Here is a 25,290-nt window from a genome sequence, read left to right on the forward strand (position 1 = left end):
CACTTCAATACCAGGCACTTACACCCCTTCCTGCCCAGGACAATGTTCAGCTTTCAGCGCTGTCACACTTTAAATGACAATTGCGCGGTCATACAACACGGTACCCAAACTACATTTTTATCATTTTCTTCCCACAAATAGAGCTTTCTTTTGGTGGTATTTGATAACCTCTGCGGTTTTTATCTTTTGCTAAACAAACTAAAAAAGACCAAAATTTTTGAAAAAATAGGATTTTTTAAAACAGCTTACCTGTAAAATCCTTTTCTTTCGAAGGACATCACGGGACACAGAGCCACAGTAATTACTGATGGGTTATATAGGTATCACTGGTGATTGGACACTGGCACACCCTATCAGGAAGTTCAACCCCCTATATAATCCCTCCCCCTTGCAGGGATACCTCAGTTTTGTAGCCAAGCAATATAGTGTATTAGAAGAGGGGTGGGACCTCTGTGTCCCGTGATGTCCTTCGAAAGAAAAGGATTTTACAGGTAAGCTGTTTTAAAAAATCCTATTTTCTTTCTCGAACATCACGGGACACAGAGCCACAGTAATTACTGATGGGATGTCCCAGAGCAATGCTACCTGAGGGGGGGGAACCACGACCAAGTAGGGTGCAATCAGACCTGAGGACCCTGTACTGCTGCCTGCAGCACACTACGCCCAAAGGCGATATCCTCATGCCTTCTCACATCCACCTGATAGAATCTGGTGAATGTATGAACTGAAGACCAGGTTGCGGCCTTGCAGATTTGAGCCATAGAGGCCCGGTGATGCACTGCCCAAGAAGCACCAATAGCCCTTGTGGAATGTGCCCTGATCTGAAACGGAGGAATCTTCTGTTTCAAACCGTAAGCTTGAATGATCAACTGTCGAATCCATTTAGAAATGGTAGCTTTTGACGCTGCCTGTCCTCTATTGGGACCCTCTGGCAGCACAAACAAAACATCCGTCTTGCGGATCTGAGTAGTTGCCCCTAGATAGGCCTTAACTGCTCTTACTACATCCAACGAATGTAGAGATCTCTCTTCCGGAGAACAGGGATAGGAAAGAGCTGCTAATTCTGATACTCTTCTAGCAGAAGAGATGGCCACCAGAAAAATTAATTTCCTTGTCAACAAGACCAAAGGAATCTGACTTATTGGTTCAAAAGGCCGTTTCTGTAACACAGCCAGGACCAAATTCAAGTCCCAGGGGTTTAGGGGCGCTTTAACCGGAGGATTAAGACGCATCACCCCCTGCATAAAGTTTCGGACCAAAGAATGCGAAGCAAGTGGCCGCTGAAATAATACTGATAAAGCAGAGACCTGGCCCTTGATGGTACTCAAGGCCAGCTTCATCTCTAATCCCATCTGTAGAAAATCAAGGATTCTACCTATGACATATTTCCTGGGATGCCAACCTCTGGATTCACACCAGGTTATATAAGCTTTCCAGACTCTATGATAAATCATCCTGGAAGCTGGCTTCCTTGCATTAATCAAGGTAGATATGACAGGACCTGAGAGCCCACGACTCTTCAGAACGTGGGTCTCAATAGCCAAACCGTCAAATTTATCGTTTGTAAGGCAGGATGGAACACTGGACCTTGAGATAACAGGTCTGGGCGTTCCGGTAGTGTCCACGGGGAACCTACCGTCATCCTTACTATTTCTGCATACCAAGTCCTTCTGGGCCAAGCGGGGGCCACCAGAAGTACCGACTTCCTTTCCTGCCTGATCCTGCGAAGGAGTCGTGGTAGTAGCAGAATAGGCGGGAATGCGTAAATCAGTGAGAACCGATGCCACGGAATCACCAACGCATCCGTCCCGCATGCAAGAGGATCTTTTGTCCTTGCCACAAATCTGTCTATCTTTTTGTTGAATCGGGATGCAAAGAGATCTACATCTGGAACCCCCCATCTTTGGCATATGGCCCAAAAGACGTCGGGATGCAGAGACCATTCCCCTGGAAGTAACTGCTGGCGACTTAGATAGTCCGCCTGCCAATTCTCTATTCCCGGGATGAAAACTGCCGATATGCATGGCACATGCATCTCTGCCCAGACTAAGATCTGGTTCACCTCTTTTTGAGCAGCTCGGCTCCGGGTGCCTCCCTGATGATTGACATAAGCCACTGCTGTGGCATTGTCGGACTGGATCCTGACCGGACAACCCTGTAGCCTGATAGTCCAGGTTTTTAGAGCTAGATGTATCGCCCGGATCTCCAGAATGTTGATGGGTAAGGTCCTCTCTGTCTTGGACCATACCCCTTGGACCGCAGCCTGTTCCAGAACTGCTCCCCAACCTGACAGACTGGCATCTGTTGTTACCACCGTCCAGGTAACCGGTAGAAAGGATTTCCCCTTCTGCAGGTTTTCGGGTATGAGCCACCAATTGAGGCTCTGACGCACCGCATGCGACAGGTGCATCGGAAAGTCTAATGCCTGAACCTTCTTGTTCCAGGTCGACAGAATACTGTGTTGCAGCATTCTTGAGTGAAACTGAGCATAGGGAACTGCTTCGAATGAAGACACCATCTTCCCTAGTAGCCTCATACAAAGGCGGACTGAGGGACCCTTCTTGGTCCTTACTGTCAGAATCAGCTCTCTCAAAGCAGTGATCTTTGCCTGGGGTAGAAATATTTTCTCCTGGCTTGTATGTATAATCAGACCTAAATATTCCAGTCTTCTTACTGGTTTTAGGAAAGACTTTTCTAAGTTGAGGATCCAACCCAGGTGTTCTAGATACCTGACCGTGGTCCTCAAGTTTCCATTCAAAGAGGCTACCGACCGGTCTATCAAGAGCAGGTCGTCTAGGTATGCTATGACAGCTATACCCTGAGCCCTTAATCTGGCCAGAGGAGGAGCCAAGATCTTTGTGAACACTCGAGGTGCAGTGGCTATCCCAAAGGGCAGAGCCATAAACTGGAAATGGCGCCCTCCTACCTCGAAGCGCAGAAACTTCTGATGAGCAGGAAAAATGGGCACATGCAGATATGCATCTCTGATGTCTATTGATGCCAGAAATTCTCCTCCCTGCAGGGTGGGAACTACTGTTCGAATTGATTCCATGCGGAAGGATTGAATCCTTAGGAATCGGTTCAGATCCCTTAAGTCCAAAATGGGCCTGACATCCCCATTTGGCTTTTGGACCGTAAAAAGGTTGGAATAGAAGCCCAATCCCTGGTCCTTTGCGGGAACTATCATAATGACCTCCTGCGACAAAAGTCGCTCTAACGCTAGAAGGAGCGACTGCTTCTTCTCTGGGTCTCTGGGAACATTTGATCTGAGGAACCGAGGAGAAGGGAATTCCTGAAACTCCAGCTTGTACCCTAAGGTTACCGTGGAGACTACCCATCTGTCCTGGAAGTCCTCCTGCCAGAGCTCTGAGAATTGTCGCAGTCTTCCCCCCACTCGAGTGAGCGGGGGCGCCCCCTCATGCAGAGGTCTTAGTGTTTTGCCTAGTAGGCTTCTTTCCCCAGGACTTCTTTTGTCCCTGGGGTTGACTCTTGTCTCTGGACCCCGATGGAGGCGGCCGTCGAGACTGCCTGGAGGCTGAAGCCCCCGGCGCTGGGGAAAGAGTCCGTTTGAAAGAGGGACGCTTACTCTTCTTCTTGACAGGTAAGAGAGTGCTTTTCCCACAAGAGATTCTCTTGATATAGTTATCCAAGTCCTTTCCAAACAACCTTGCACCACGAAATGGAAACCCAGCCAGTAGCTTCTTACATGGTGCTTCGGCTGACCAATTTTTCAACCATAGGATTCTACGTATATGCACCAACCCCAGTGAAAGACGGGAGGTTTGCACGATAGAATCTCTAATGGCGTCAACCACAAAGCATAAGGCCGCTGGAAGGTTAGCAAACCCCTGGGCCTGCTGTTCAGGTAATACTTTGATGACCTGCTTAACATGGTCTCTTAAGTATTGACAGACTCCAATCGCTGCTTTTGCAGGTTGGGCCACTGATCCTGCTAAGGAGAAAACATCCTTCAATAGGGATTCCATCCTTTTATCTACAGGATCCCTGAGCATCTGAGCATTGTCTACAGGACAAGTCAGGCTATTATTTATTGAGGAAATGGCGGCATCAATAGCCGGAATTCCCCACATTTTAATAAACTTTTCTTCCATCGGATAAAGTGTTGAAAACTTTCTCGGCGGAAAAAAACGTTTGTCTGGGTGATCCCACTCAGAATAAATAAGCTTTTCAAGTAAAGTATGAACAGGAAAAGCATGTGCTGCTTGGAAAGGTTTCAGTGACCCCAAAGCAGAAGAGGATTCTTTAGCAGTTTCAGGTATGGGCAACTTAAATGTGGAGCGGACCAATCCAGTGAGGATCTGCACTAAGACTTTCTCCTCTTGGGAAGTCGCAGAGGGTCCCTCTCCACCTGAATCCTCCGAAGAGGAATCATCCATCCCATCCCGATCCTCTGAAAGGGATTCATCTCCTTTATCCCAGAGCTCCTCTGTCTGAGGGTCTTGGGGAACAGAGGAAAGCCTAGTGCGTTTTCTTCCACTGAGTGAAGACGTAATCACGGCCATTAATCTTTCCTCTAGACCATTAATGGTTGAGGAAAAAACCTCTTGTGTAATATATACAGGGGCTGAAGTGCCAGAAGCAGGTGTAGCCCCTGACCCCGATGGCTCTCCCTGGCTAGCCGTCCCTGGCCCATCTTTAGGGGGGAAGGATGCTGCCGACAGGGGGCCCTCAGAACCTGAACGAGATCCCCTAGTGTCTCTGGTTCCTGGGGTGCTTGAACCTCTTCTACCCATAGTGCAAAGCAACAAGGTGTGAGGTATACAAATGAACACTGTCCGCTGAGCGATGTAGTCTGGCTAAAAACCTTGCTACCCAATGCTCAGTCTGGTGTTACTTCAGTAAATGCTGCCTAGGAGAATGCCTGTGTCCCACCTTACATGCGACCGTCAGCTCTGTGTCTCTCAGAAGGCTGAGTGCACCTGTACAGAGTGCCTTTAATAGCCTGCAGCTGGCCTGAGTGGGAGTCTAAACACTCTGTGCTGACATCCCGCCCCCTCCTCTACCGCCCCCCCCTCGAGTTTTGAAAAAAACGAGCGCTTCCCGCACTGCCGACTCTCCTGTCATGCTCTGGAGAAAAGGCTGGGGATGGGGGGGGGGGAAGGAGGGAGACTGGTAACAAGATTTGCCTGAACGGCTATCTTCAGAGATGGTGGCCATTAGGCCACAGAGCCCGGGTGGTAGAACCACTTTCTAGACCCCTGTGGCCCCTCTCTAGCCTGGGGGGGAACATTCAAACATGAGAAATCCCCCCATCCACCTTACCTGCTTGCAGCCTGCTTGATACGCTGGGACATACACAGCGATTACAACACCTGAGACAGACATTCAGCATGTGTAGGTTTGTGCTCTTGGCAGCCCCCGGTGGTCACAATAGGCATAGCATGCATTTACCTTAAAGGAGAAAAGCCACTAGAACTCAAAAATTCTGTGGAACCTCCTCTTACCTTATCCAGCCGCAGGGTGCTGTTTACACAGACCCAATCTTCACCTCTCACGGTGGGCTCCGTTTGAAAAAACCGTCAGAGACTGGGGCCCCCATCAGTAGGGGGATCCAACAGTTCTGGGACCGTAAAGCACCTCGCCAGAAATTAGGAAGTTTAAAGCCATTTTCTGATCTCTAAAAAGAGAAGCATTACGGGTAAAACCTCGTTTCTTCGGACACGAGGCCCGGGTACCATTCAATTCGGCCATGAAAAGACACTTTGAATGGATCCGGTTCGCCTGGCTTGCCCCAGTATAGGATCTTAGGATATTCCCTTTGGAGCTCAGCACAGGACATCTGTACACGTCCATCACCTAAGACACTGGCGTAAAAACTGAGGTATCCCTGCAAGGGGGAGGGATTATATAGGGGGTTGAACTTCCTGATAGGGTGTGCCAGTGTCCAATCACCAGTGATACCTATATAACCCATCAGTAATTACTGTGGCTCTGTGTCCCGTGATGTTCGAGAAAGAAAAATATTTTTTTTTTTTTTAGTTTCTGTAAAAAAAATTTGGTTTTCCCCTTCACTGACGGGCACTGATGAGGCGACACTGATGGGCACTGATGAGGCGGCACTGATGGGCACTGATGAGTTGGCACTGATATGTACAATTGATGGGCACTGATATGCAGCACTGATGGGCACCAATAGGTGGCACTGATATGCAGCACTGATGGACACTGATAGGCGGCACTGACAGGTGGCACTGATTGGCAGCACTTATGATTAGGTACTAAGAAGTACTGACAGGTGTTACTGCTGGACAGTTATTGGCACTGTGGTGGGCAGTGATTAGCACTGTGGTGGGCAATGATTGGCACTGTGGTTGGGCACTGGCACACTTTATTGTTGTGGCGCTTCTGGGCACTGATTGGCAGGTGACTGTTACATTTGTGGGGTCTGTGCTGATAATCAATGTGCTGATTATCAGCACAGACCCCCTCTAACAGGGAGAGCCGCTTCTGACAGAGCCACTTCTGACAGAGGCTTCTTATCACAATCGGAGATGCGGGGTGTCAGACTGACACGCCGCACTCGCAATCACCGCGATGCACGCCCCCATGGGCGCGCACCGGCATGTTGTCCTGCTGGATGTCATATGACGCCCAGTCAGGATAACAGAACCACTTCCCGGCTGTCAATCTGTTAAAGGCCGGGCGGGAAATGGTTAATCATCTGTTATGATGGGGTTAAAAAAAATCCATTATAGTACAAAAACAGCAGATAATCACTACTATAAGGGATTCATTTATACATATTTATAATAAATATACCCAGAAGTAGGATATATGGGGATTTTACCTGGGAGTCACAAATGAAGATATATGGAGGTTAGAGGGAGGAGGGGGGACTTTTATATTGAAGTAATACTGAAAGCTGAGACTTTTTCATGGATATAATAATTTTATATATAATGCACAATACTAGTAAACTTTTACTTTACATAATAGTAATGCCTTCTATCACCTCCAGTCTATCACCCTCCACCTTCTCTGAGGTCACATGCTGATCTTCCCTGCATAGAGACCTTAAAGTCATTGTAAATGTTGGATTTCTTTTTTAAACAAACTTGTCATACTTACCTCTAGGGATGCACAGAAATTTCAGCGGCCGAAAAAAAACTGCCGAAAATTGTGTTTTCTGCACCTTGCCGAAAGGAAAATATTGACGATAATGGAGCGGAAAATGGGACCACCCATTGCGGGCGTGTCATCCTGGAGTGCCCCAGTCCTCCCCTCCCTCTTCCTCGCCTCCCTCTTCTCCTCCCTCCCACAGAGCGGCAATCTCCTTGTGTCACGGAGCTGAATTGCCCGGGTCGCAGTAACAATGTCCTGCCTCCTGTGATAGACGGCACACTGATCCAATGGTGGGGCATTGAATCTGTGACGTGATCACAGTAGGCGGGACATTGTTACTGCGACCCGGGCAATTAAAATACAGCTCCGTGACACACGGAGATCGCCGCTTTAATCCGGGCACTGGCGAGGTTGCATTGATCTCCTGCATCATGTCTGCAGTCTCTGACCATCTTCTGTATCATGTTTGCAGTCTCTGACCATCTCCTGTACTATGTCTGCAATCTCTGACCATCTCCTGAACTATGACTTCAGTCTCTGACCATCTCCTGTACTATACCTGCAGTCTCTGACCATCTCCTGTATCATGTCTGCAGTCTCTGACCATCTCCTGTATCATGTCTGCAGTCTCTGACCATCTTCTGTATGTCTGCAGTCTCTGACCATCTTCTGTATGTCTGCAGTCTCTGACCATCTTCTGTATCATGTCCGCAGTCTCTGACCATGTCCTGTATCATGTTCGCAGTCTCTGACTATCTCCTGTATCATGTCTGCAGTCTCTGACCATCGCCTGTATCATGTCTGCTAGAGGTGCACAGAATGGACATTTTGCTAATACTATAGCAGTGTGTTTAAGTAAGAGATTGCAGAAATGATACAAGAGATGTCAGAGACTGAGGACATGATACAGGAGATGGTTGGAGACTGGGGACATAATACAGGAGATGGTTAGAGACTGGGGACATGATACATGAGATGGTTGGAGACTGAGGACATGATATAAGAGATGGTTAGTGACTGGGGACATGATACAGGAGATGGTTAGAGACTGGGGACATGACACATGAGATGATTAGAGACTGGGGACATGATACAAGAGATGGTTAGAGACTGAGGACATGATACAGGAGATGGTTAGAGACTGGGGACATGATACAAGAGATGGTTAGAGACTGGGGACGTGATACAAGAGATGGTTAGACACTGGGGACATGATACAAGAGATGGTTAGAGACTGGGGACATGATACAAGAGATGGTTAGAGACTGGGGACTTGATACAAGAGATGGTTAGAGACTAGGGACATGATACAGGAGATGGTTAGAGACTGGGGACATGATACAAGAGATGGATAAAAACTGGGGACATGATACAGGAGATGGTTAGAGACTGAGGACATGACACAGGAGATGGTTAGAGACTGAGGACATGATACAGGAGATGGTTAGAGATAAATGGTGGTTGTATATACAAATATAAATATTTTTTAAAAACTTATTTTCGGTATCGGTTTTCGGCCTAGTGCATCCTTCATTTTCGGCACCAAAATTTCCATTCGGTGCACCCCTACTTACCTCCTCCGTGTAATGGTTTTGCACAGAGCAGCCCTGATTCTCCTCTTCTGGACCCCCCCCCCCCCCCCCCCGGGACTTTTGGCTCCTCCTGCCTTCAGCGTTCCCTTATAGGAAGCCGCAAAGTATAGTATAGAGTTTCCCTATAGGAACCTGCAAAGTGTAGTATAGAGTTCCCCTATAGGAAGGTAAAAAGTATAGTATAGTGTTCCCCTATAGGAAACCACAAAGTATAGTATAGAGCTCTCCTACAGGAATGTACAAAGTATAGTATAGAGTTCCCTTATAGGAAGCCACAAAGTATAGTATAGCGTTCTCCTATAGGAAGGTACAAAGTATAGTATAGAGTTCCCCTATGGTAAGGTACAAAGTATAATGTAGATTTCCCCTATAGGAAAGCACAAAGTATAGTATACAGTTCTCCTATAGGAAGCCACAAAGTATAGTATAGAGTTCCCCTATAGGAAGCCACAAAGTATAGTATAGAGTTCCCCTATAAAAAGCTGCAAAGCATAGTATAGAGTTCTCCTATAGGAAGCCACAAAGTATAGTATAGAGTTTGCCTATAGGAAGCTACAAAGTATACTATAGAGTTGCCCTACAGGAAACCACAAAGTATAGTACAGAGTTCCCCTATAGGAAGGTACAAAGTATAGTATTGAGTTCCCCTATAGGAAGGTACAAAGTATAGTATAGAGTTCTCCTATAGGAAGATAAAAAAACTTCTGCCTTTAGAATCACTTGCTTCCTTATCTTGCCAAGGACTACATGTCCCATGAGGCATTGCTCCTCACACATTCAAGTTCTCAGGCATTTACTGACATGTATGGATGGTGTACTGAGCTGTGTTTTCTGATGTGTAAATAAAAAATGCATTCTGTATGCAGGCCAATTAATCGACTGACCAACAAATCAATTCTGAAAATAGTTTACAACCATTTTCATAATTGCATTTCATCGATTAGTTGTTTCAGACCTACATCTCTGAATCTCCAACAGTTAATTTCTTTATTCATGGACCTTAATCAGAGAGTGAGGAAACAACGAGAACTGTCTTTTATAGGAGTGACAGTTATGAGGGGATTATAGGACGAGTGTCCCCACCCCCTCTATCACTCATTGCCATCTTCCCAAAACAAGAAGTCCTGCACTTCCTTATTTAGTTCATGATTTAGTCATGAATAACAGCGGGGCTGAGCCCCACCAGAGGTCAGAGAGTAAGGATGGTGGAGAACAACCAAGATGAAGACTGGACTGATCCTGAAGACCACCATCATTGGGTTATTGACTCCTCCCTCATTATCACTTTCTGTTTAAGATTCCAAAGTTTGAGGATATTATCACTTTATTATCAACATGTAAAAGTCTGTGTTCCAATCAAATCATCAGATATAAAATCTCCAGCTGGTAGAAAACGGGTGCAAAAGAAGTCAGGACTATGTAATGTACAACTTATTATATAGGATACAACAGTTAGGACTATATATTATCAGAATGATGTAATGTACAACAGAGTATATAGTGCTTGGGTCAGCAGTATGTAATGTACAATATAAATTATATAGTGTAAGGGTCAGGACTCATAATATTGGTATTCAGTAATCAGTGGAAGATTAAATGTTTACATGAGACAAGTTGCAGAGGTCCCACACCACTACCTCCCATCTCCTGAGTAGGGATGAGCCGAACACCCCCCTGTTCGGTTCGCACCAGAACATGCGAACAGGAAAAAAGTTCGTTCGAACATGCGAACACCGTTAAAGTCTATGGGACACGAACATGAATAATCAAAAGTGCTAATTTTAAAGGTTTATATGCAAGTTATTGTCATAAAAAGTGTTTGGGGACCTGGGTCCTGCCCCAGGGGACATGGATCAATGCAAAAAAAAGTTTTAAAAACGGCCGTTTTTTCAGGAGCAGTGATTTTAATAATGCTTAAAGTCAAACAATAAAAGTGTAATATCCCTTTAAATTTCGTACCTGGGGGGTGTCTATAGTATGCCTGTAAAGGGGCGCATGTTTCCTGTGTTTAGAACAGTCTGACAGCAAAATGACATTTTGAAGGAAAAAACTCATTTAAAACTACCCGCGGCTATTGCATTGCCGACAATACACATAGAAGTTCATTGATAAAAACGGCATGGGAATTCCCCAAAGGGGAACCCCGAACCAAAATTAAAAAAAAAAAATGACGTGGGAGTCCTCCTAAATTCCATACCAGGCCCTTCAGGTCTGGTATGGATATTAAGGGGAACCCCGGCCAAAATTTAAAAAAAAAAATGACGTGGGGTTCCCCCTAAATTCCATACCAGACCCTTCAGGTCTGGTATGGATTTTAAGGGGAACCCCGCGCCAAAAAAAAAAAAAAAAACGGCGTGGGGTCCCCCCAAAAATCCATACCAGACCCTTATCCGAGCACGCAACCTGGCAGGCCGCAGGAAAAGAGGGGGGGACGAGAGTGCGGCCCCCCCTCCCTCCTGAACCGTACCAGGCCACATGCCCTCAACATTGGGAGGGTGCTTTGGGGTAGCCCCCCAAAACACCTTGTCCCCATGTTGATGAGGACAAGGGCCTCATCCCCACAACCCTGGCCGGTGGTTGTGGGGGTCTGCGGGCGGGGGGCTTATCGGAATCTGGAAGCCCCCTTTAACAAGGTGACCCCCAGATCCCGGCCCCCCCCCCTGTGTGAAATGGTAAGGGGGTACATAAGTACCCCTACCATTTCACGAAAAAAGTGTCAAAAATGTTAAAAATGACAAGAGACAGTTTTTGACAATTCCTTTATTTAAATGCTTCTTCTTTCTTCTATCTTCCTTCATCTTCTGGTTCTTCTGGTTCTTCCTCCGGCGTTCTCGTCCAGCATCTCCTCCGCGGCGTCTTCTATCTTCTTCTCCTCGGGCCGCTCCGCACCCATGGCATGGGGGGGAGGCTCCTGCTCTTCTCTTCTTCTTTTCTTCTCTTCTTCATTTTCTTCTCCGGGCCGCTCCGCAATCCATGCTGGCATGGAGGGAGGCTCCCGCTGTGTGACGGCGCTCCTCGTCTGACAGTTCTTAAATAACGGGGGGCGGGGCCACCCGGTGACCCCGCCCCCCCTCTGACGCACGGTGACTTGACGGGACTTCCCTGTGACGTCACGGGGAATGCCACAGGGAAGTCCCGTCAAGTCACCGTGCATCAGAGGGGGGCGGGGTCACCGGGTGGCCCCGCCCCCCGTTATTTAAGAACTGTCAGACGAGGAGCGCCGTCACACAGCGGGAGCCTCCCTCCATGCCAGCATGGATTGCGGAGCGGCCCGGAGAAGAAAATGAAGATTAGAAGAAGAGAAGAAAAGAAGAAGAGAAGAGCGGGAGCCTCCCCCCCATGCCATGGGTGCGGAGCGGCCCGAGGAGAAGAAGATAGAAGACGCCGCGGAGGAGATGCTGGACGAGAACGCCGGAGGAAGAACCAGAAGAGCCAGAAGAACCAGAAGATGAAGGAAGATAAGATAGAAGAAAGAAGAAGCATTTAAATAAAGGAATTGTCAAAAACTGTCTCTTGTCATTTTTAACATTTTTGACACTTTTTTCGTGAAATGGTAGGGGTATTACCATTTCACACAGGGGGGGGGCGGGATCTGGGGGTCACCTTGTTAAAGGGGGCTTCCAGATTCCGATAAGCCCCCCGCCCGCAGACCCCCACAACCACCGGCCAGGGTTGTGGGGATGAGGCCCTTGTCCTCATCAACATGGGGACAAGGTGTTTTGGGGGGCTACCCCAAAGCACCCTCCCAATGTTGAGGGCATGTGGCCTGGTACGGTTCAGGAGGGAGGGGGGGCCGCACTCTCGTCCCCCCCTCTTTTCCTGCGGCCTGCCAGGTTGCGTGCTCGGATAAGGGTCTGGTATGGATTTTTGGGGGGACCCCACGCCGTTTTTTTTTTTTTTTTGGCGCGGGGTTCCCCTTAAAATCCATACCAGACCTGAAGGGTCTGGTATGGAATTTAGGGGGAACCCCACGTCATTTTTTTTTTTAAATTTTGGCCGGGGTTCCCCTTAATATCCATACCAGACCTGAAGGGCCTGGTATGGAATTTAGGAGGACTCCCACGTCATTTTTTTTTTTTAATTTTGGTTCGGGGTTCCCCTTTGGGGAATTCCCATGCCGTTTTTATCAATGAACTTCTATGTGTATTGTCGGCAATGCAATAGCCGCAGGTAGTTTTAAATGAGTTTTTTCCTTCAAAATGTCATTTTGCTGTCAGACTGTTCTAAACACAGGAAACATGCGCCCCTTTACAGACACACTATAGACACCCCCCAGGTACGAAATTTAAAGGGATATTACACTTTTATTGATTGACTTTAAGCATTATTAAAATCACTGCTCCTGAAAAAACGTCCGTTTTTAAAACTTTTTTTTGCATTGATCCATGTCCCCTGGGGCAGGACCCAGGTCCCCAAACACTTTTTATGACAATAACTTGCATATTAGCCTTTAAAATTAGCACTTTTGATTTCTCCCATAGACTTTTGAAGGGTGTTCCGCGGCATTCGAATTTGCCGCGAACACCCCAAATTGTTCGCTGTTCGGCGAACTTGCGAACAGCCAATGTTCGAGTCGAACATGAGTTCGACTCGAACTCGAAGCTCATCCCTACTCCTGAGACTGCACTCAGTGACTTGGGTCTGAGACTATACAGACATATCCCTCCACTTGGCACAGCCAGCAAATAACAGAGCAAGTAACCCTGGGGGGATTGTTCTGTCAGAGATGTTGTCATACCCGGGTATGGGGCAGAAGACCCAAAGCACATACCCCAGGTGCCTAGGTCTAGTAACGCCTATGGTGAAAATGAACATTTTGCTGCCAGCTGAACCCCAGAATCTTCATAAATCCAGTCTAGATACCTAAATTGTGTCTGCAGCACAGAGAAGGAAGATTATCTGAGAGAAATACAGGAATAAAGGATGGGGAACACAGCTCAGGAAAGTGACCAGGGGATTACAGGCTGATATCACCCAGTCCCCGCCCTACTCTAGACCAATCAGTGAGCAGTATGGGTGGAGGAATGTATTTAGTGTTAATCACCCACCTGTGCTGATCTCTGTAGGAGTGTCCTCCTCTATTAATGTCCCCGTTATTCCATCCTCCTCCATAGACTGCTGATCATCCCTCACCAACCTCTCTTCTTCTTCTGCTTTAACCTCAAATTCTATATCAATTGGATCTCTACTCTAAATCAAGAAAATTAGAGAATCTCATCTGTAAGATATAAGCTTTATAATTGTGACATCACATAAAATATTTTTTACTGAAGGCAAATCCACTACGCACTACAAGTGCACATGGAAGTGCAGTCGCTGAAGATCTGAGGGGAAGATCTAAAATGAGGGGAAGCTCTGCTGATTTATATCATCCAATCATATGCAAGCAAAAATGCTGTTTTTTTATTTTCCTTCTATGTTCCCCTCAGATCTACAGCGACTGCACTTCCAAGTGCACAGTGGATTTGCCTTCAAGTTCATGTTCTAGATGATCCATCCCACCAACCTTGTAACAGAGAGGGATGGTGTGACCTTCCTGTGTGGAATCCCGGGAATACAGAGGATGGGGACATCTCTCTGGTGGGTTCCTGGTATTTGGTGGCTCCATCACATCCTTGTGTCCTTCTGAAAACTCCTCCATCACTCCATACTCCTCTTTAACATCATAATTATCATTCCCGAGGTTTCCACTCTGAATTTATAATAAAACATTCATTGTAGCAATCATGCTGTGTATAAATCGGAACTACCAATAATTGTCAATCATCTACCTGATGATGGTGAGGGATGGCGTGACCTTCCTGTGTGGAATCCCGGGAATACAGAGGACGGGGACATCTCTCTGGCGGGTTCCTGTAGCTGGATGACTCCACCATGGTGTCCTGGTACAGATCTTTGTGTTCTTTTGGAAAATCTGACTCTTCCATCACCCCATCCTCATCATCCTCCTCTTTTATCTCTTCTTTAACCTCAACTGTAGACTCTCTCAGGTTTCCACTCTGAATATAGAATAAAATGACATCAATTGTAACAATGCAGATAATGTACAGATCCTAATGATACTATCAGTGATTGTTCCTCATCTACCTGATGATGGTGAGGGATGGTGTGACCTTCCTGTGTGGAATCCCGGGAATACAGAGGTCGGGGACATTTCTCTGGTGGGTTCCCATTACTGGATCCATCTGTAGGAAACACACACTGAATGAATACATTGTTTCTATGTGTTTATCAGATGATGGGGGATCTAGGTGGAGCCTCCGTACTGCTCTCTCCTTTACAATAAAGTCTCCTCTTACCCGGTGATGTGAGGGACGGCTGACTGTCCCTCATGACGTCCTTGTAGAGATCCTTGTGTCCTTCTAAATACTCCCACTCCTCCATGGAGAAATAGATAGTGACATCCTGACACCTTATAGGAACCTGACACACACAATGATACATTCACCATCCAGACACATCCCTTGTCTGTTACTGGATAATGTCCCATAATTCCCAGCACCACTCACCTCTCCTGTCAGCAGCTCCATCATCTTCTTGGTGACTTCTAGAATCTTCTGCATGTTGTGTCTCTCAGGTTTTAGGGAGTCACATGGAGGCACTGTGATGGTCATATAATCACCTGACTTCACAAGAGGAAATCTCTGTATTGAGGAACCAATAGGAATATCATGTTAGAATCCCAGAATTCTCTTCACCTCTCTGGTCAGGTCTGTGTTTTATTACTAGAAATAAGAGTCATGTCATGTGACCTCCCAGAATCCTCCTCACCTCTCCGGTCAGCAGGTAGATGATCTCCAGGGTGAGGTTTATTATCTTCTCAGTCATGTGACTCCAGTCCTCTTCCATCCTCATTGGCGCCATCATTTGATTCGATACAGGTCTCCTTGTAGACGGATAACTTTGGGAAATGAAAGTAAGAATTATTTGGATGGTATTGATCACATAACAATAGGATATGGGTGTGTGTGTGGGGGGGGTGTAGGAGGGTTGCTGTACATTTAAGAACTACTGCCTTCATGCCCCTCTAAAAATGTCCACGTCTATTTTGTGTCTGCAACATATTTCTTCATCAGTGAGATGGTGAGGTGAAGGCCCTTCGCTTGCTGGCAGGAGTTCTTTAAGAAGGCCATAAAATGAAGTGCAGGTGGGGTGGGAGGACCATCAGAGACCCCTATGAGCCCTAAAGCTACCTCTTACCTGAGAGCCTTGCAGCCTGACTACCCTCTTAAAGGCCCCCACAGCCCTTCAGCCTTCAGCCCCACTAACCTCTCAGAGTTGTTCAGCCCTATTACTTCCTAAGAGACCCCCAAAGTCCTTCAGCTACACTTCCTCCTCAGGGGTCCTAGAGTCTTTCAGATGAAGTAAACCTTCAGAGGCTTGTAGAGTCCTTTAGTCCCAGTACATCCTCAGAGACTCTACTTTACTCAGAACCAGTGGCGCAACTACCGTGGTCGCAAAGGCCACACCTGCCACCGGGCCCTGGCATTCTGCCACCACGGGGAGGGCACCAAGACAGCAGGAAAGAGTCCTGGGATCAGTGGAGTCTTCCCCGATGATCGCCAAGTAGGATTGCTGAGAACAGGGTGTGAAGTACATTCAGCCTTTGCAGAGCCCCCTTGCTGTGCCTGATCTGCCCCCAACGTGGGCACAGCACCCTCCAACATCAACAACAGCTTGAAGTTCTACATACCGAATGGACTCTGCGCTGGCTCTGAGGGACCATTCACTGATGCTAGCTACAGGGTCCGGAGCATGGCAAGTGCCTGTATGTGGGGTGGGGGTCCTCGGTGTGTGTGGGGCCCTTGAGATGTGTGGGGGGCAGGATCAGCTCTCTGCACATCTCCAACTCCTCTCCTACCTCTGCCAGCTGCTCTCTGGAGTTTCTACCAAGCCCTCTGCCCCCCCCATCTCTTCTCTTGTGCCTCTCCCAGGTCTGCCCATATTATTGCCCCTCCATCTGTCCCACCCATTCCTATCCACCCCCCTCATCTCTTCCCTCTGTCACCCCTGCCCATACCCCCCTCTGACTGGCACCCCAGTTGAGACACCCTTCCCCCCCATTCCTGTACCTCATCCCACCCTTTGTCATCACTTGGAAACTTCAGTGGCTGCATTGTGCCAGATTTGGGGGTCACAAAGAGCAAAGCACCTCGCTGGGCACTGCAGGAAGCGATCGGTGGAGGTGAGCCCTGTGTGTGCGATCAGAGGAGGTAGGCCATGTGCGTGCGATTGGCGGAGGGAAGCTCTGTGCTTGCGATCGGTGGAGGTGAGCCCTGTGCATGCGATCGGCGGAGGTGAGCCCTGTGCGTGCGATCGGCGGAGGTGAGCCCTGTGCGTGCGATCGGCGGAGGTGAGCCCTGTGCGTGCGATCGGCGGAGGTGAGCCCTGTGCGTGCGATCGGCGGAGGTGAGCCCTGTGCGTGCGATCGGCGGAGGTGAGCCCTGTGCGTGCGATCGGCGGAGGTGAGCCCTGTGCATGCGATCCGCGGAGGGGAGACCTGTTCCTGCGATCAGTGGAGGTGAGCCCTGTGCGTGTGATCGGCGGAGGTGAGCCCTGTGTGTGCGATCAGCGGAGGTGAGCCCTGTGTGTGGGAGATCGGTGGAGGTGAGCCCTGTCTGTACGATCCGCAGAGGTGAGCCCTGTGTGTGTGCAAGATCAGTGGAGGCGAGCCCTGTGTGTGCGAGATCAGTGGAGGTGAGCCCTGTGTGTATGATCCGTAGAGGTGAGCCCTGTGTGTGTGCGAGATCGGTGGAGGTGAGCCCTGTGTGTGCGATCGGCAGAGGTGAGCCCTGTGTGTGCGATCGGCAGAGGTGAGCCCTGTGTGTGCAAAGGCAATGTCTTGGCCTCGCTGGACAGGACGGTCAGCGGTAAGGTACATATTACTGCTGACTCATGGTCCAACAGGCATGGACAGGGATGTTACCTAAGTTTCACGGCGCATTGGGTCACTCTGCTGGCAGCTGGGAAGGATGCAGGACAAGGTGCAGTAGTGTTGGAGGTTGTTCCACCACCACGCCTCCAAAATGCCACTACTAATGTTTGTGACACACCTCTCTCCTCCACCCCCTCCTCTTCTTCTTCCTCCATGGCCTCTTCCTGTGCTTTGTCCTCAGAACCAGCGGTGCTCCGTAAGCGTTCAAGGGGCTACGCAAGTACGCAGGCCAAAAGATGCCATGCGATGCTTGAGCTGGTGTGCTTGGGGGACAGGAGCCACACTGGGGCAGAGGTTCTGTCAGCTCTGCAGGGGCAGGTTCAGAGGTGGTTGACGCCACGCCAACTTAAGGCAGGAATGGTGGTTTGCGACAATGGCACCAACCTCCTCTCTGCCCTCCGACAGGGACAACTGACCCATGTGCCCTGTTTGGCTCACGTCCTTAACTTGGTGGTGCAGCAGTTCTTGGGCAGGTACCCGGGCTTACAGGATGTCCTGAGGCAGTCCAGGAAAGTCCGTGTGCATTTCTGCCGGTCATATAATGCCAGTGCTCAGCTGGCAGACCTCCAAAAGGAATTTAACCTGCCCAAGAACTGCCTAATCTGTGACATGCCCACCAGGTGGAACTCAACGTTGGCCATGCTGCAGCGGCTGCACACAAAGCAGAGGGCCATCAATTAGTACCTGTGCGACTATGGCACCAGGACAGGGTCAGGGGAGCTTGTTTTTTTTCCCCCACGCCAGTGGGCCATGATCAGGGATGCATGCACTGTCCTGTCACCATTTGAGGAGGCCACGAGGATGGTGAGTAGGGATGAGCCGAACATCCCGCTGTTCGGTTCGCACCAGAACATGCGAACAGGCAAAAAGTTCGTTCGAACACGCGAACACCGTTAAAGTCTATGGGACACGAACATGAATAATTAAAAGTGCTCATTTTAAAGGCTTATACGCAAGTTATTGTCATAAAAAGTGTTTGGGGACCTGGGTCCTGCCCCAGGGGACATGGATCAATGCAAAAAAAAGTTTTAAAAATGGCAGTTTTTTCAGGAGCAGTGATTTTAATAATGCTTAAAGTCAAACAATAAAAGTGTAATATTCCTTTAAATTTCGTAGCTGGGGGTGTCTATAGTATGCCTGTAAAGGGGTGCATGTTTCCTGTGTTTAGAACAGTCTGACAGCAAAATGACATTTCGAAGGAAAAAACCCATTTAAAACTACTCGCGGCTATTGCATTGCCGACAATACACATAGAAGTTCATTGATAAAAACGGCATGGGAATTCCCCACAGGGGAACCCCGAACCAAAATTAAAAAAAAAAAAAAATGACGTGGGGGTCCCCCTAAATTCCATACCAGGCCCTTCAGGTCTGGTATGGATATTAAGGGGAACCCCCGGCCAAAATTAAAACAAAATGACGTGGGGGTCCCCCTAAATTCCATACCAGACCCTTCAGGTCTGGTATGGATTTTAAGGGGAACCCCGCGCCAAAAAAAAAAACAAAAACGGCGTGGGGTCCCCCCAAAAATCCATACCAGACCCTTATCCGAGCACGCAACCTGGCAGGCCGCAGGAAAAGAGGGGGGGACGAGAGTGCGCCCCCCCTCCTGAACCGTACCAGGCCACATGCCCTCAACATTGAGAGGGTGCTTTGGGGTAGCCCCCCAAAACACCTTGTCCCCATGTTGATGAGGACAAGGGCCTCATCCCCACAACCCTGGCCGGTGGTTGTGGGGGTCTGCGGGCGGGGGGCTTATCGGAATCTGGAAGCCCCCTTTAACAAGGGGACCCCCAGATCTCGGCCCCCCCTGTGTGAAATGGTAAGGGGGTACTTACCCCTACCATTTCACTAAAAAACTGTCAAAAATGTTAAAAATGACAAGAGACAGTTTTTGACAATTCCTTTATTTAAATGCTTCTTCTTTCTTCTATCTTCCTTCATCTTCTTCTTCTGGCTCTTCTGGTTCTTCCTCCAGCGTTCTCGTCCAGCATCTCCTCCGCGGCGTCTTCTATCTTCTTCTCCTCGGGCCGCTCCGCACCCATGGCATGGGGGGAGGCTCCCGCTCTTCTCTTCATCTTCTTCATCTTCTTCTCTTCTTCTTTTCTTCTCTTCTTCTCCTCTTCATTTTCTTCTCCGGGCCGCTCCGCATCCATGCTGGCATGGAGGGAGGCTCCCGCTGTGTGACGGCGTCTCCTCGTCTGACGGTTCTTAAATAAAGGGGGGCGGGGCCACCCGGTGAACCCGCCCCCTCTGACGCACGGGACATGACGGGACATGACGGGACTTCCCTGTGGCATTCCCCGTGACGTCACAGGGAAGTCCCGTCAAGTCACCGTGCGTCAGAGGGGGCAGGGTCATTGGGTGGCCCCGCCCCCCGTTATTTAAGAACCGTCAGACGAGGAGACACCGTCACACAGCGGGAGCCTCCCTCCATGCCAGCATGGATGCGGAGCGGCCCGGAGAAGAAAATGAAGAAGAGAAGAAGAGAAGAAGAGAAGAAGAGAAGAAGAAAAGAAAAGAAGAAAAGAAGAAGATGAAGAGAAGAGCGGGAGCCTCCCCCATGCCATGGGTGCGGAGTGGCCCGAGGAGAAGAAGATAGAAGACGCCGCGGAGGAGATATTTTATTAAAATCACTGCTCCTGAAAAAACGTCCTTTTTAAAACTTTTTTTTGCATTGATCCATGTCCCCTGGGGCAGGACCCAGGTCCCCAAACACTTTTTATGATAATAACTTGCATATAAGCCTTTAAAATTAGCACTTTTGATTTCTCCCATAGACTTTTAAAGGGTGTTCCGCGGCATTCGAATTTGCCGCGAACACCCCAAATTGTTCGCTGTTCGGCAAACTTGCGAACAGCCAATGTTCGAGTCGAACATGAGTTCGACTCGAACTCAAAGCTCATCCCTAATGGTGAGCAGTGACAGTGCATGCATCAGTGACACTGTCCCCCTTGTCCACCTGTTGGAGCACACGCTGCGTGGAATAATGGACAGGGCACTTGAGGCAGGAAGAGGAGGACTTCCTTAGCTCTCAAGGCACCCTTTATCCAGACAGTGTTCCTGCGTGCCCGCCGATTATACAGGAAGAGGACGAGGAGGAGGTTTGTGTCAGTATGGAGGTGGAGCCTGGCACTCAGCATCAGCAGCAGTCCTTAAGGCAGTGTTTCTCAACTCCAGTCCTCAAGGCGCCCCAACAGGTCATGTTTTCAGGATTTCCCTCAGATGAAATGGCTGTGGTAATTACTAAGGCAGTGAAACTGATCAAATCACCTGTGCAAAATAATGGAGAGCCTGAAAACATGACCTGTTGGGGCGCCTTGAGGACTGGAGTTGAGAAACACTGCTTTAAGGGATCAGTCCCAAGAAACACAATGACTTGTACATGGCTGGGAGGAGGTGGCTGCGGACCATATCATCCTTAGTGACCCAGAGGACTCCGGACCGAATGCCTCAGCAAACCTACGCTGCATAGCCTCCCTGATCCTGCAAAGCCTGCGTAAGGATCCTTGTATTCGTGGTATCAAGGAGAAGGACCAATACTGGCTGGCAACCCTCCTTGATCCACGTTACAAGGGTAAGGTTGCGGACATTATCTTGCCGTAGCAGAGGATGAAACATCTTCGGGAGGCCTTGCAGAAAGGTCTGTGCAACGCGTTCCCAGAGACTGGGAGGTTACAAACTCCTGTTTCTGGACAACCTATTGCTGAGGCTTCGGTCAGTCAAAGAAGGAGCGGTGGAGAAGGTGGCCGTCTGACCGATGCGTTCAGACAATTTTGTAGTCCGCAGCCCCAAGGTATGATCGGTTCCAGCAACCATCGCCAGCTTCTGTTTTACATGGTGCAGGAATACCTAGGGGCAAGATCTGACTTGGACACCTTTCCCGCCGAAAATCCTCTGGCTTACTGGGTCTTGAGGATGGATCACTGGCCAGAGCTTGCACAGTATGCAATTGAGCTACTGGCCTGTCCTGCATCCAGCGTTCTTTCGGAACGCACATTCAGTGCTGCTGGAGGCGTGGTAACCGATCACAGGGTGCGTCTGTCCACCGACTCGGTCGATCGACTGACCTTCATAAAAATGAATCAGTCTTGGATCACCACCAGCTACCAAGCACCTGATGCTGATGTAACTGAATAATTTTTTTTGAAATCTCAGATCCCTTCAAAGACTGCCTATGCTGATGCTGAGTGACTATCCCTGGGCAATTATCCTCTTCCTCCTCAATGATCACGCTGATAGCTTGTAAGAACATTTTTGGTTCTGGGCGCCACCACCAGTGCTTAACGCCCAATTTTTAAGCCCCTGTTTAACAGGGGCGTGTAATTACAATTTTTGATGCAATTCTTTGCAGCAGGGCTCGTTCCTGCATTCCAACCAGGGTATCTGTGAAGGGGTTGCAGTGTTGTGGCACCAGCACCAGTGCCTAAGGCCCAATTTTTCAGCCCCTGTTCAACAGGGACATGTATTTAGAATTCTTGATCTAATATTTCACAGCAGGGCCCATTTCTGCACCCACCAAGAGTAACTGTGAGGACTTACAGTGTTGTAGCACAAGCACTACCACCACCACCAAAGGCCCAATTTTTCAGCCTCTGTTCGACAGGGGCATGTAATTACAATTCTTGATCTAATATTTCACAGCAGGGCCCTGTGAGGGCTTACAGTGTTGTTGCCACAACAACACCTAAGGCCCAAATTTCTGCTGAGTATATAGGGCAGGCCCCTACTTTCAAACATCCAACTTACAAACGACTCCTACTTGCAAACGGAAGGAGACAACAGGAAGTGAGATGAAATCTACCCCTAGGAAGGGAAACTCTCTCCTGTAAGAGTTAATATGGGAAAAACTTTTCTCCTTTCCACTGATGCTTTATCACCAATCCTTGTTTCACTAAAAACCCCAAATTTTCAAAAAACATTTGTCATTGGGGCAAAAAGTGAGGTGAAATCTTCTGAAGAGGAGCACAGACAGCAAAACAAATGTCACAGGGGTGATAACCTTTTCCTATGTTTTCCAAAAAGCTTAAAAACAGATTTTTTGGCTGGAGCTACACTTAAAAAATGTACCAGTTCAAAATTACAAACAGATTCTACTTAACCACAAACCTACAGTCCCTGTCTTGTTTGCACTGCCTGTATACTCCTGTTCAGAGTATATAGGGCCTGGGGGCCCCACACCTTTCCTTTTTTAATTTGGGTGTGGGGTTCCCCTTAATATCCATACAAGACCCAAAGGGCCTGGTAATGGACTTGGGGGTACCCATGCCATTTGTCTCACTGATTTTCATCCATATTGCCAGGACCCGACATTACATTAAAGCCGCAAGCAGTTTTAAATGACTTTTTTTCCTTTAAAAATGTCATTTTGTGAAGGGACTGTTCTAAGCACGGGAAACACGCGCCACTTTACAGGCATACTATAGACACCCCCCAGGTACGATATTTAAAGAAATATTTCACTTTTTTTTACTTTAAGCATCATTAAAATCACTGCTCCCGAAAAAACGGCCGTTTTTACGTTTTTTTTGCATTGATACATGTCCCCTGGGGCAGGACTGGGTTCCCAAACCCTTTTTAGGACAATACCATGCAAATTAGCCTTTAAAATGAGCACTTTTGATTTCGAACGTTCAAGTCCCATAGACGTCAATAGGGTTCTAACATTCGTGCAAATTTTCGGTCCGTTCGCAGGTTCTGGTGCGAACCGAACCGGGGGATGTTGGGCTCATCCCTACTCCTGACCCCTGCACTCCATCATTGTGTTGGCTGCATATTGTAATGATTGCCCATTGGCTGCCTGTGTAGTGTAATAATTGCCCTTTGTAGGCCATGTATGGTCAGGATGGTCATTGTCGTGTCTATTTATTGTCAGTGCTGTTTGTTTAGAGGACCATATTACTAGAATTTATCTCCAAAATGAAGAGAATGTTCCGGACCCATAAATAGGTGAATGTTCTGACCCTGAATGGGTTAATCTACAAATAAATGTTGGGGCAGCACTTGCACTATGGACAAATTATCTGAATCCACAACATGATAGTTCTAATAAAACTTTGTGATAACAAAGTGTCAGAAATCTCCTGGGGTAACCTGGCAGCACTTACAACCCCGGCTGTAGATGATAGGTGTGCTGGGCTCTGTAGTCCCACAGAGTTCATGGTGCCTGTGAAGCAATAGACGCTTCTATAGCAGTAAATAGGGAATACTGACATAAGGAGCAGAAGAGCCAATCCACTGCCAGAGTACTCTGGCAGATGGCGGGCCGGATTCCCCTTAGATGTAAACAGAGAGGGCGCTTCTCCTAACCTGGTGACATCCGTTGTGTTTGGATTGGAAAACACCTATCATTGTCTAGGAGGGCTATTGGCAGATGAAGAGGTTAAAATGCGCTCCTACCCCCACCTAGATTCCTTAATCATTTATAGCCCAGAGTTACATCTTCTATATCATCATATATCACTAAATTCATACAAAACTTTATTTGTAACCATAAATAACTGGTAGAATTATATAAAAATACATAAAACAGATGAATCGAAAGCAGGCAGCTCAATATCAATATTCAGTCCAGCCGGAACAATTGTATTCAGCTGAAAAATGCATTTTGATTCAAATCTGGACGTCTTTTTGATAAAATTGTCCTCCCCTCCCCCACTCCGGGTTCACCATCTCATTCCCCCAAAATCCAGCCCCTTTCAGTGTCTCTGGAGGGGGCGCTGATCAATCCCGTGTAAAATCTTACAGAAATCTTCCCTAATCCCAACCTTTAATTATCATTTCATTCCCCCCACATACAATGTCTGGAACCGGCATTTACTGACATCAATAACTCCCCTCGTGGTACAGACTAAGGATGAGCTCCGGCGTGTTCGCACAGCCCACACGCAGAGCCCGCCAGGAAGTCGGAACTGCGCTAATCACAGGCAGTGAGACATTGTCCCGATGTGCGGCTGCAGAGATCGGGAAATGTCTCACTGCCTATGATTATCGCAGCGCAATGCCGACTTCCTGGCAGGCTCTGCACATGGGCTGTGCGAACATGTCGGAGCTCATCCTCAGACAGATCATAAATTCCCTCATTGTAATATACGAGGTTATTCTAGATTTCCACACTATATATGTGTGTATCATCATCTGCTGGAGATAAAAGACATCACAGTGACTATGGAATGACAGGCAGGGGTTTGCAAAGGCTGGGATTGCATTGGCAACTATCATCTTGGATAAAGTATCCATATTGGATTAAGTATTATGCCGCGTACACACGGTCGGACTTTTCGTCTACAAAAGTCCGACAGCCTGTCCGACAGACTTCCGGCGGACTTCCGGCGGACTTTCGGCGGACTTGCAGCAGACTTTCTAACGAACGGACTTGCCTACACACGACCACACAAAAGTCCGACGGATTCGTACGTGATGACGTACACCGGACTAAAATAAGGAAGTTCATAGCCAGTAGCCAATAGCTGCCCTAGCATGGGTTTTTGTCCGTCGGACTAGCACACAGACGAGCGGATTTCGGGGTCCGTCGTAGTTACGACGTAAAGATTTGAAGCATGTTTCAAATCTAAAGTCCGTCGGATTTGAGGCTGAAAAAGTCTGCTGAAAGTCCGGAGAAGCCCACACACGATCGGATTACCAGCCAGCTTTAGTCCGTCGGCGTCCGTTGGACTTTTGT

The 25,290-nt window shown here is 48.1% G+C and overlaps 2 protein-coding genes and 1 pseudogene across 2 annotated transcripts in view; 1 reads left to right on the forward strand and 2 right to left on the reverse strand.

The window, feature by feature from the left end:
* Positions 1–25,290, reverse strand: part of LOC141121752 (uncharacterized) — a 617,570-nt gene that overhangs the window by 474,822 nt on the left and 117,458 nt on the right. The window lies entirely within an intron of this gene.
* Positions 1–25,290, forward strand: part of LOC141121739 (uncharacterized) — a 473,317-nt pseudogene that overhangs the window by 422,137 nt on the left and 25,890 nt on the right.
* The window catches only part of LOC141121742 (uncharacterized), a 286,488-nt gene that overhangs the window by 257,172 nt on the left and 4,026 nt on the right, over positions 1–25,290 (reverse strand). The window contains exons 2-6 of the mRNA XM_073611451.1: positions 15,447–15,576; positions 15,185–15,319; positions 14,975–15,098; positions 14,763–14,860; positions 14,447–14,674 (exon numbers count right to left, since the gene is read on the reverse strand). Of these exons, the coding sequence (XP_073467552.1) occupies positions 14,447–14,674; positions 14,763–14,860; positions 14,975–15,098; positions 15,185–15,319; positions 15,447–15,542 (681 nt within the window). The 5' untranslated portion in view covers positions 15,543–15,576. The remainder of the gene's footprint in view (positions 1–14,446; positions 14,675–14,762; positions 14,861–14,974; positions 15,099–15,184; positions 15,320–15,446; positions 15,577–25,290) is intronic.

The sequence above is a fragment of the Aquarana catesbeiana genome, unplaced genomic scaffold, assembly GCF_042186555.1.
Source record: "Aquarana catesbeiana isolate 2022-GZ unplaced genomic scaffold, ASM4218655v1 unanchor229, whole genome shotgun sequence".
NCBI lineage: Eukaryota > Metazoa > Chordata > Amphibia > Anura > Ranidae > Aquarana > Aquarana catesbeiana.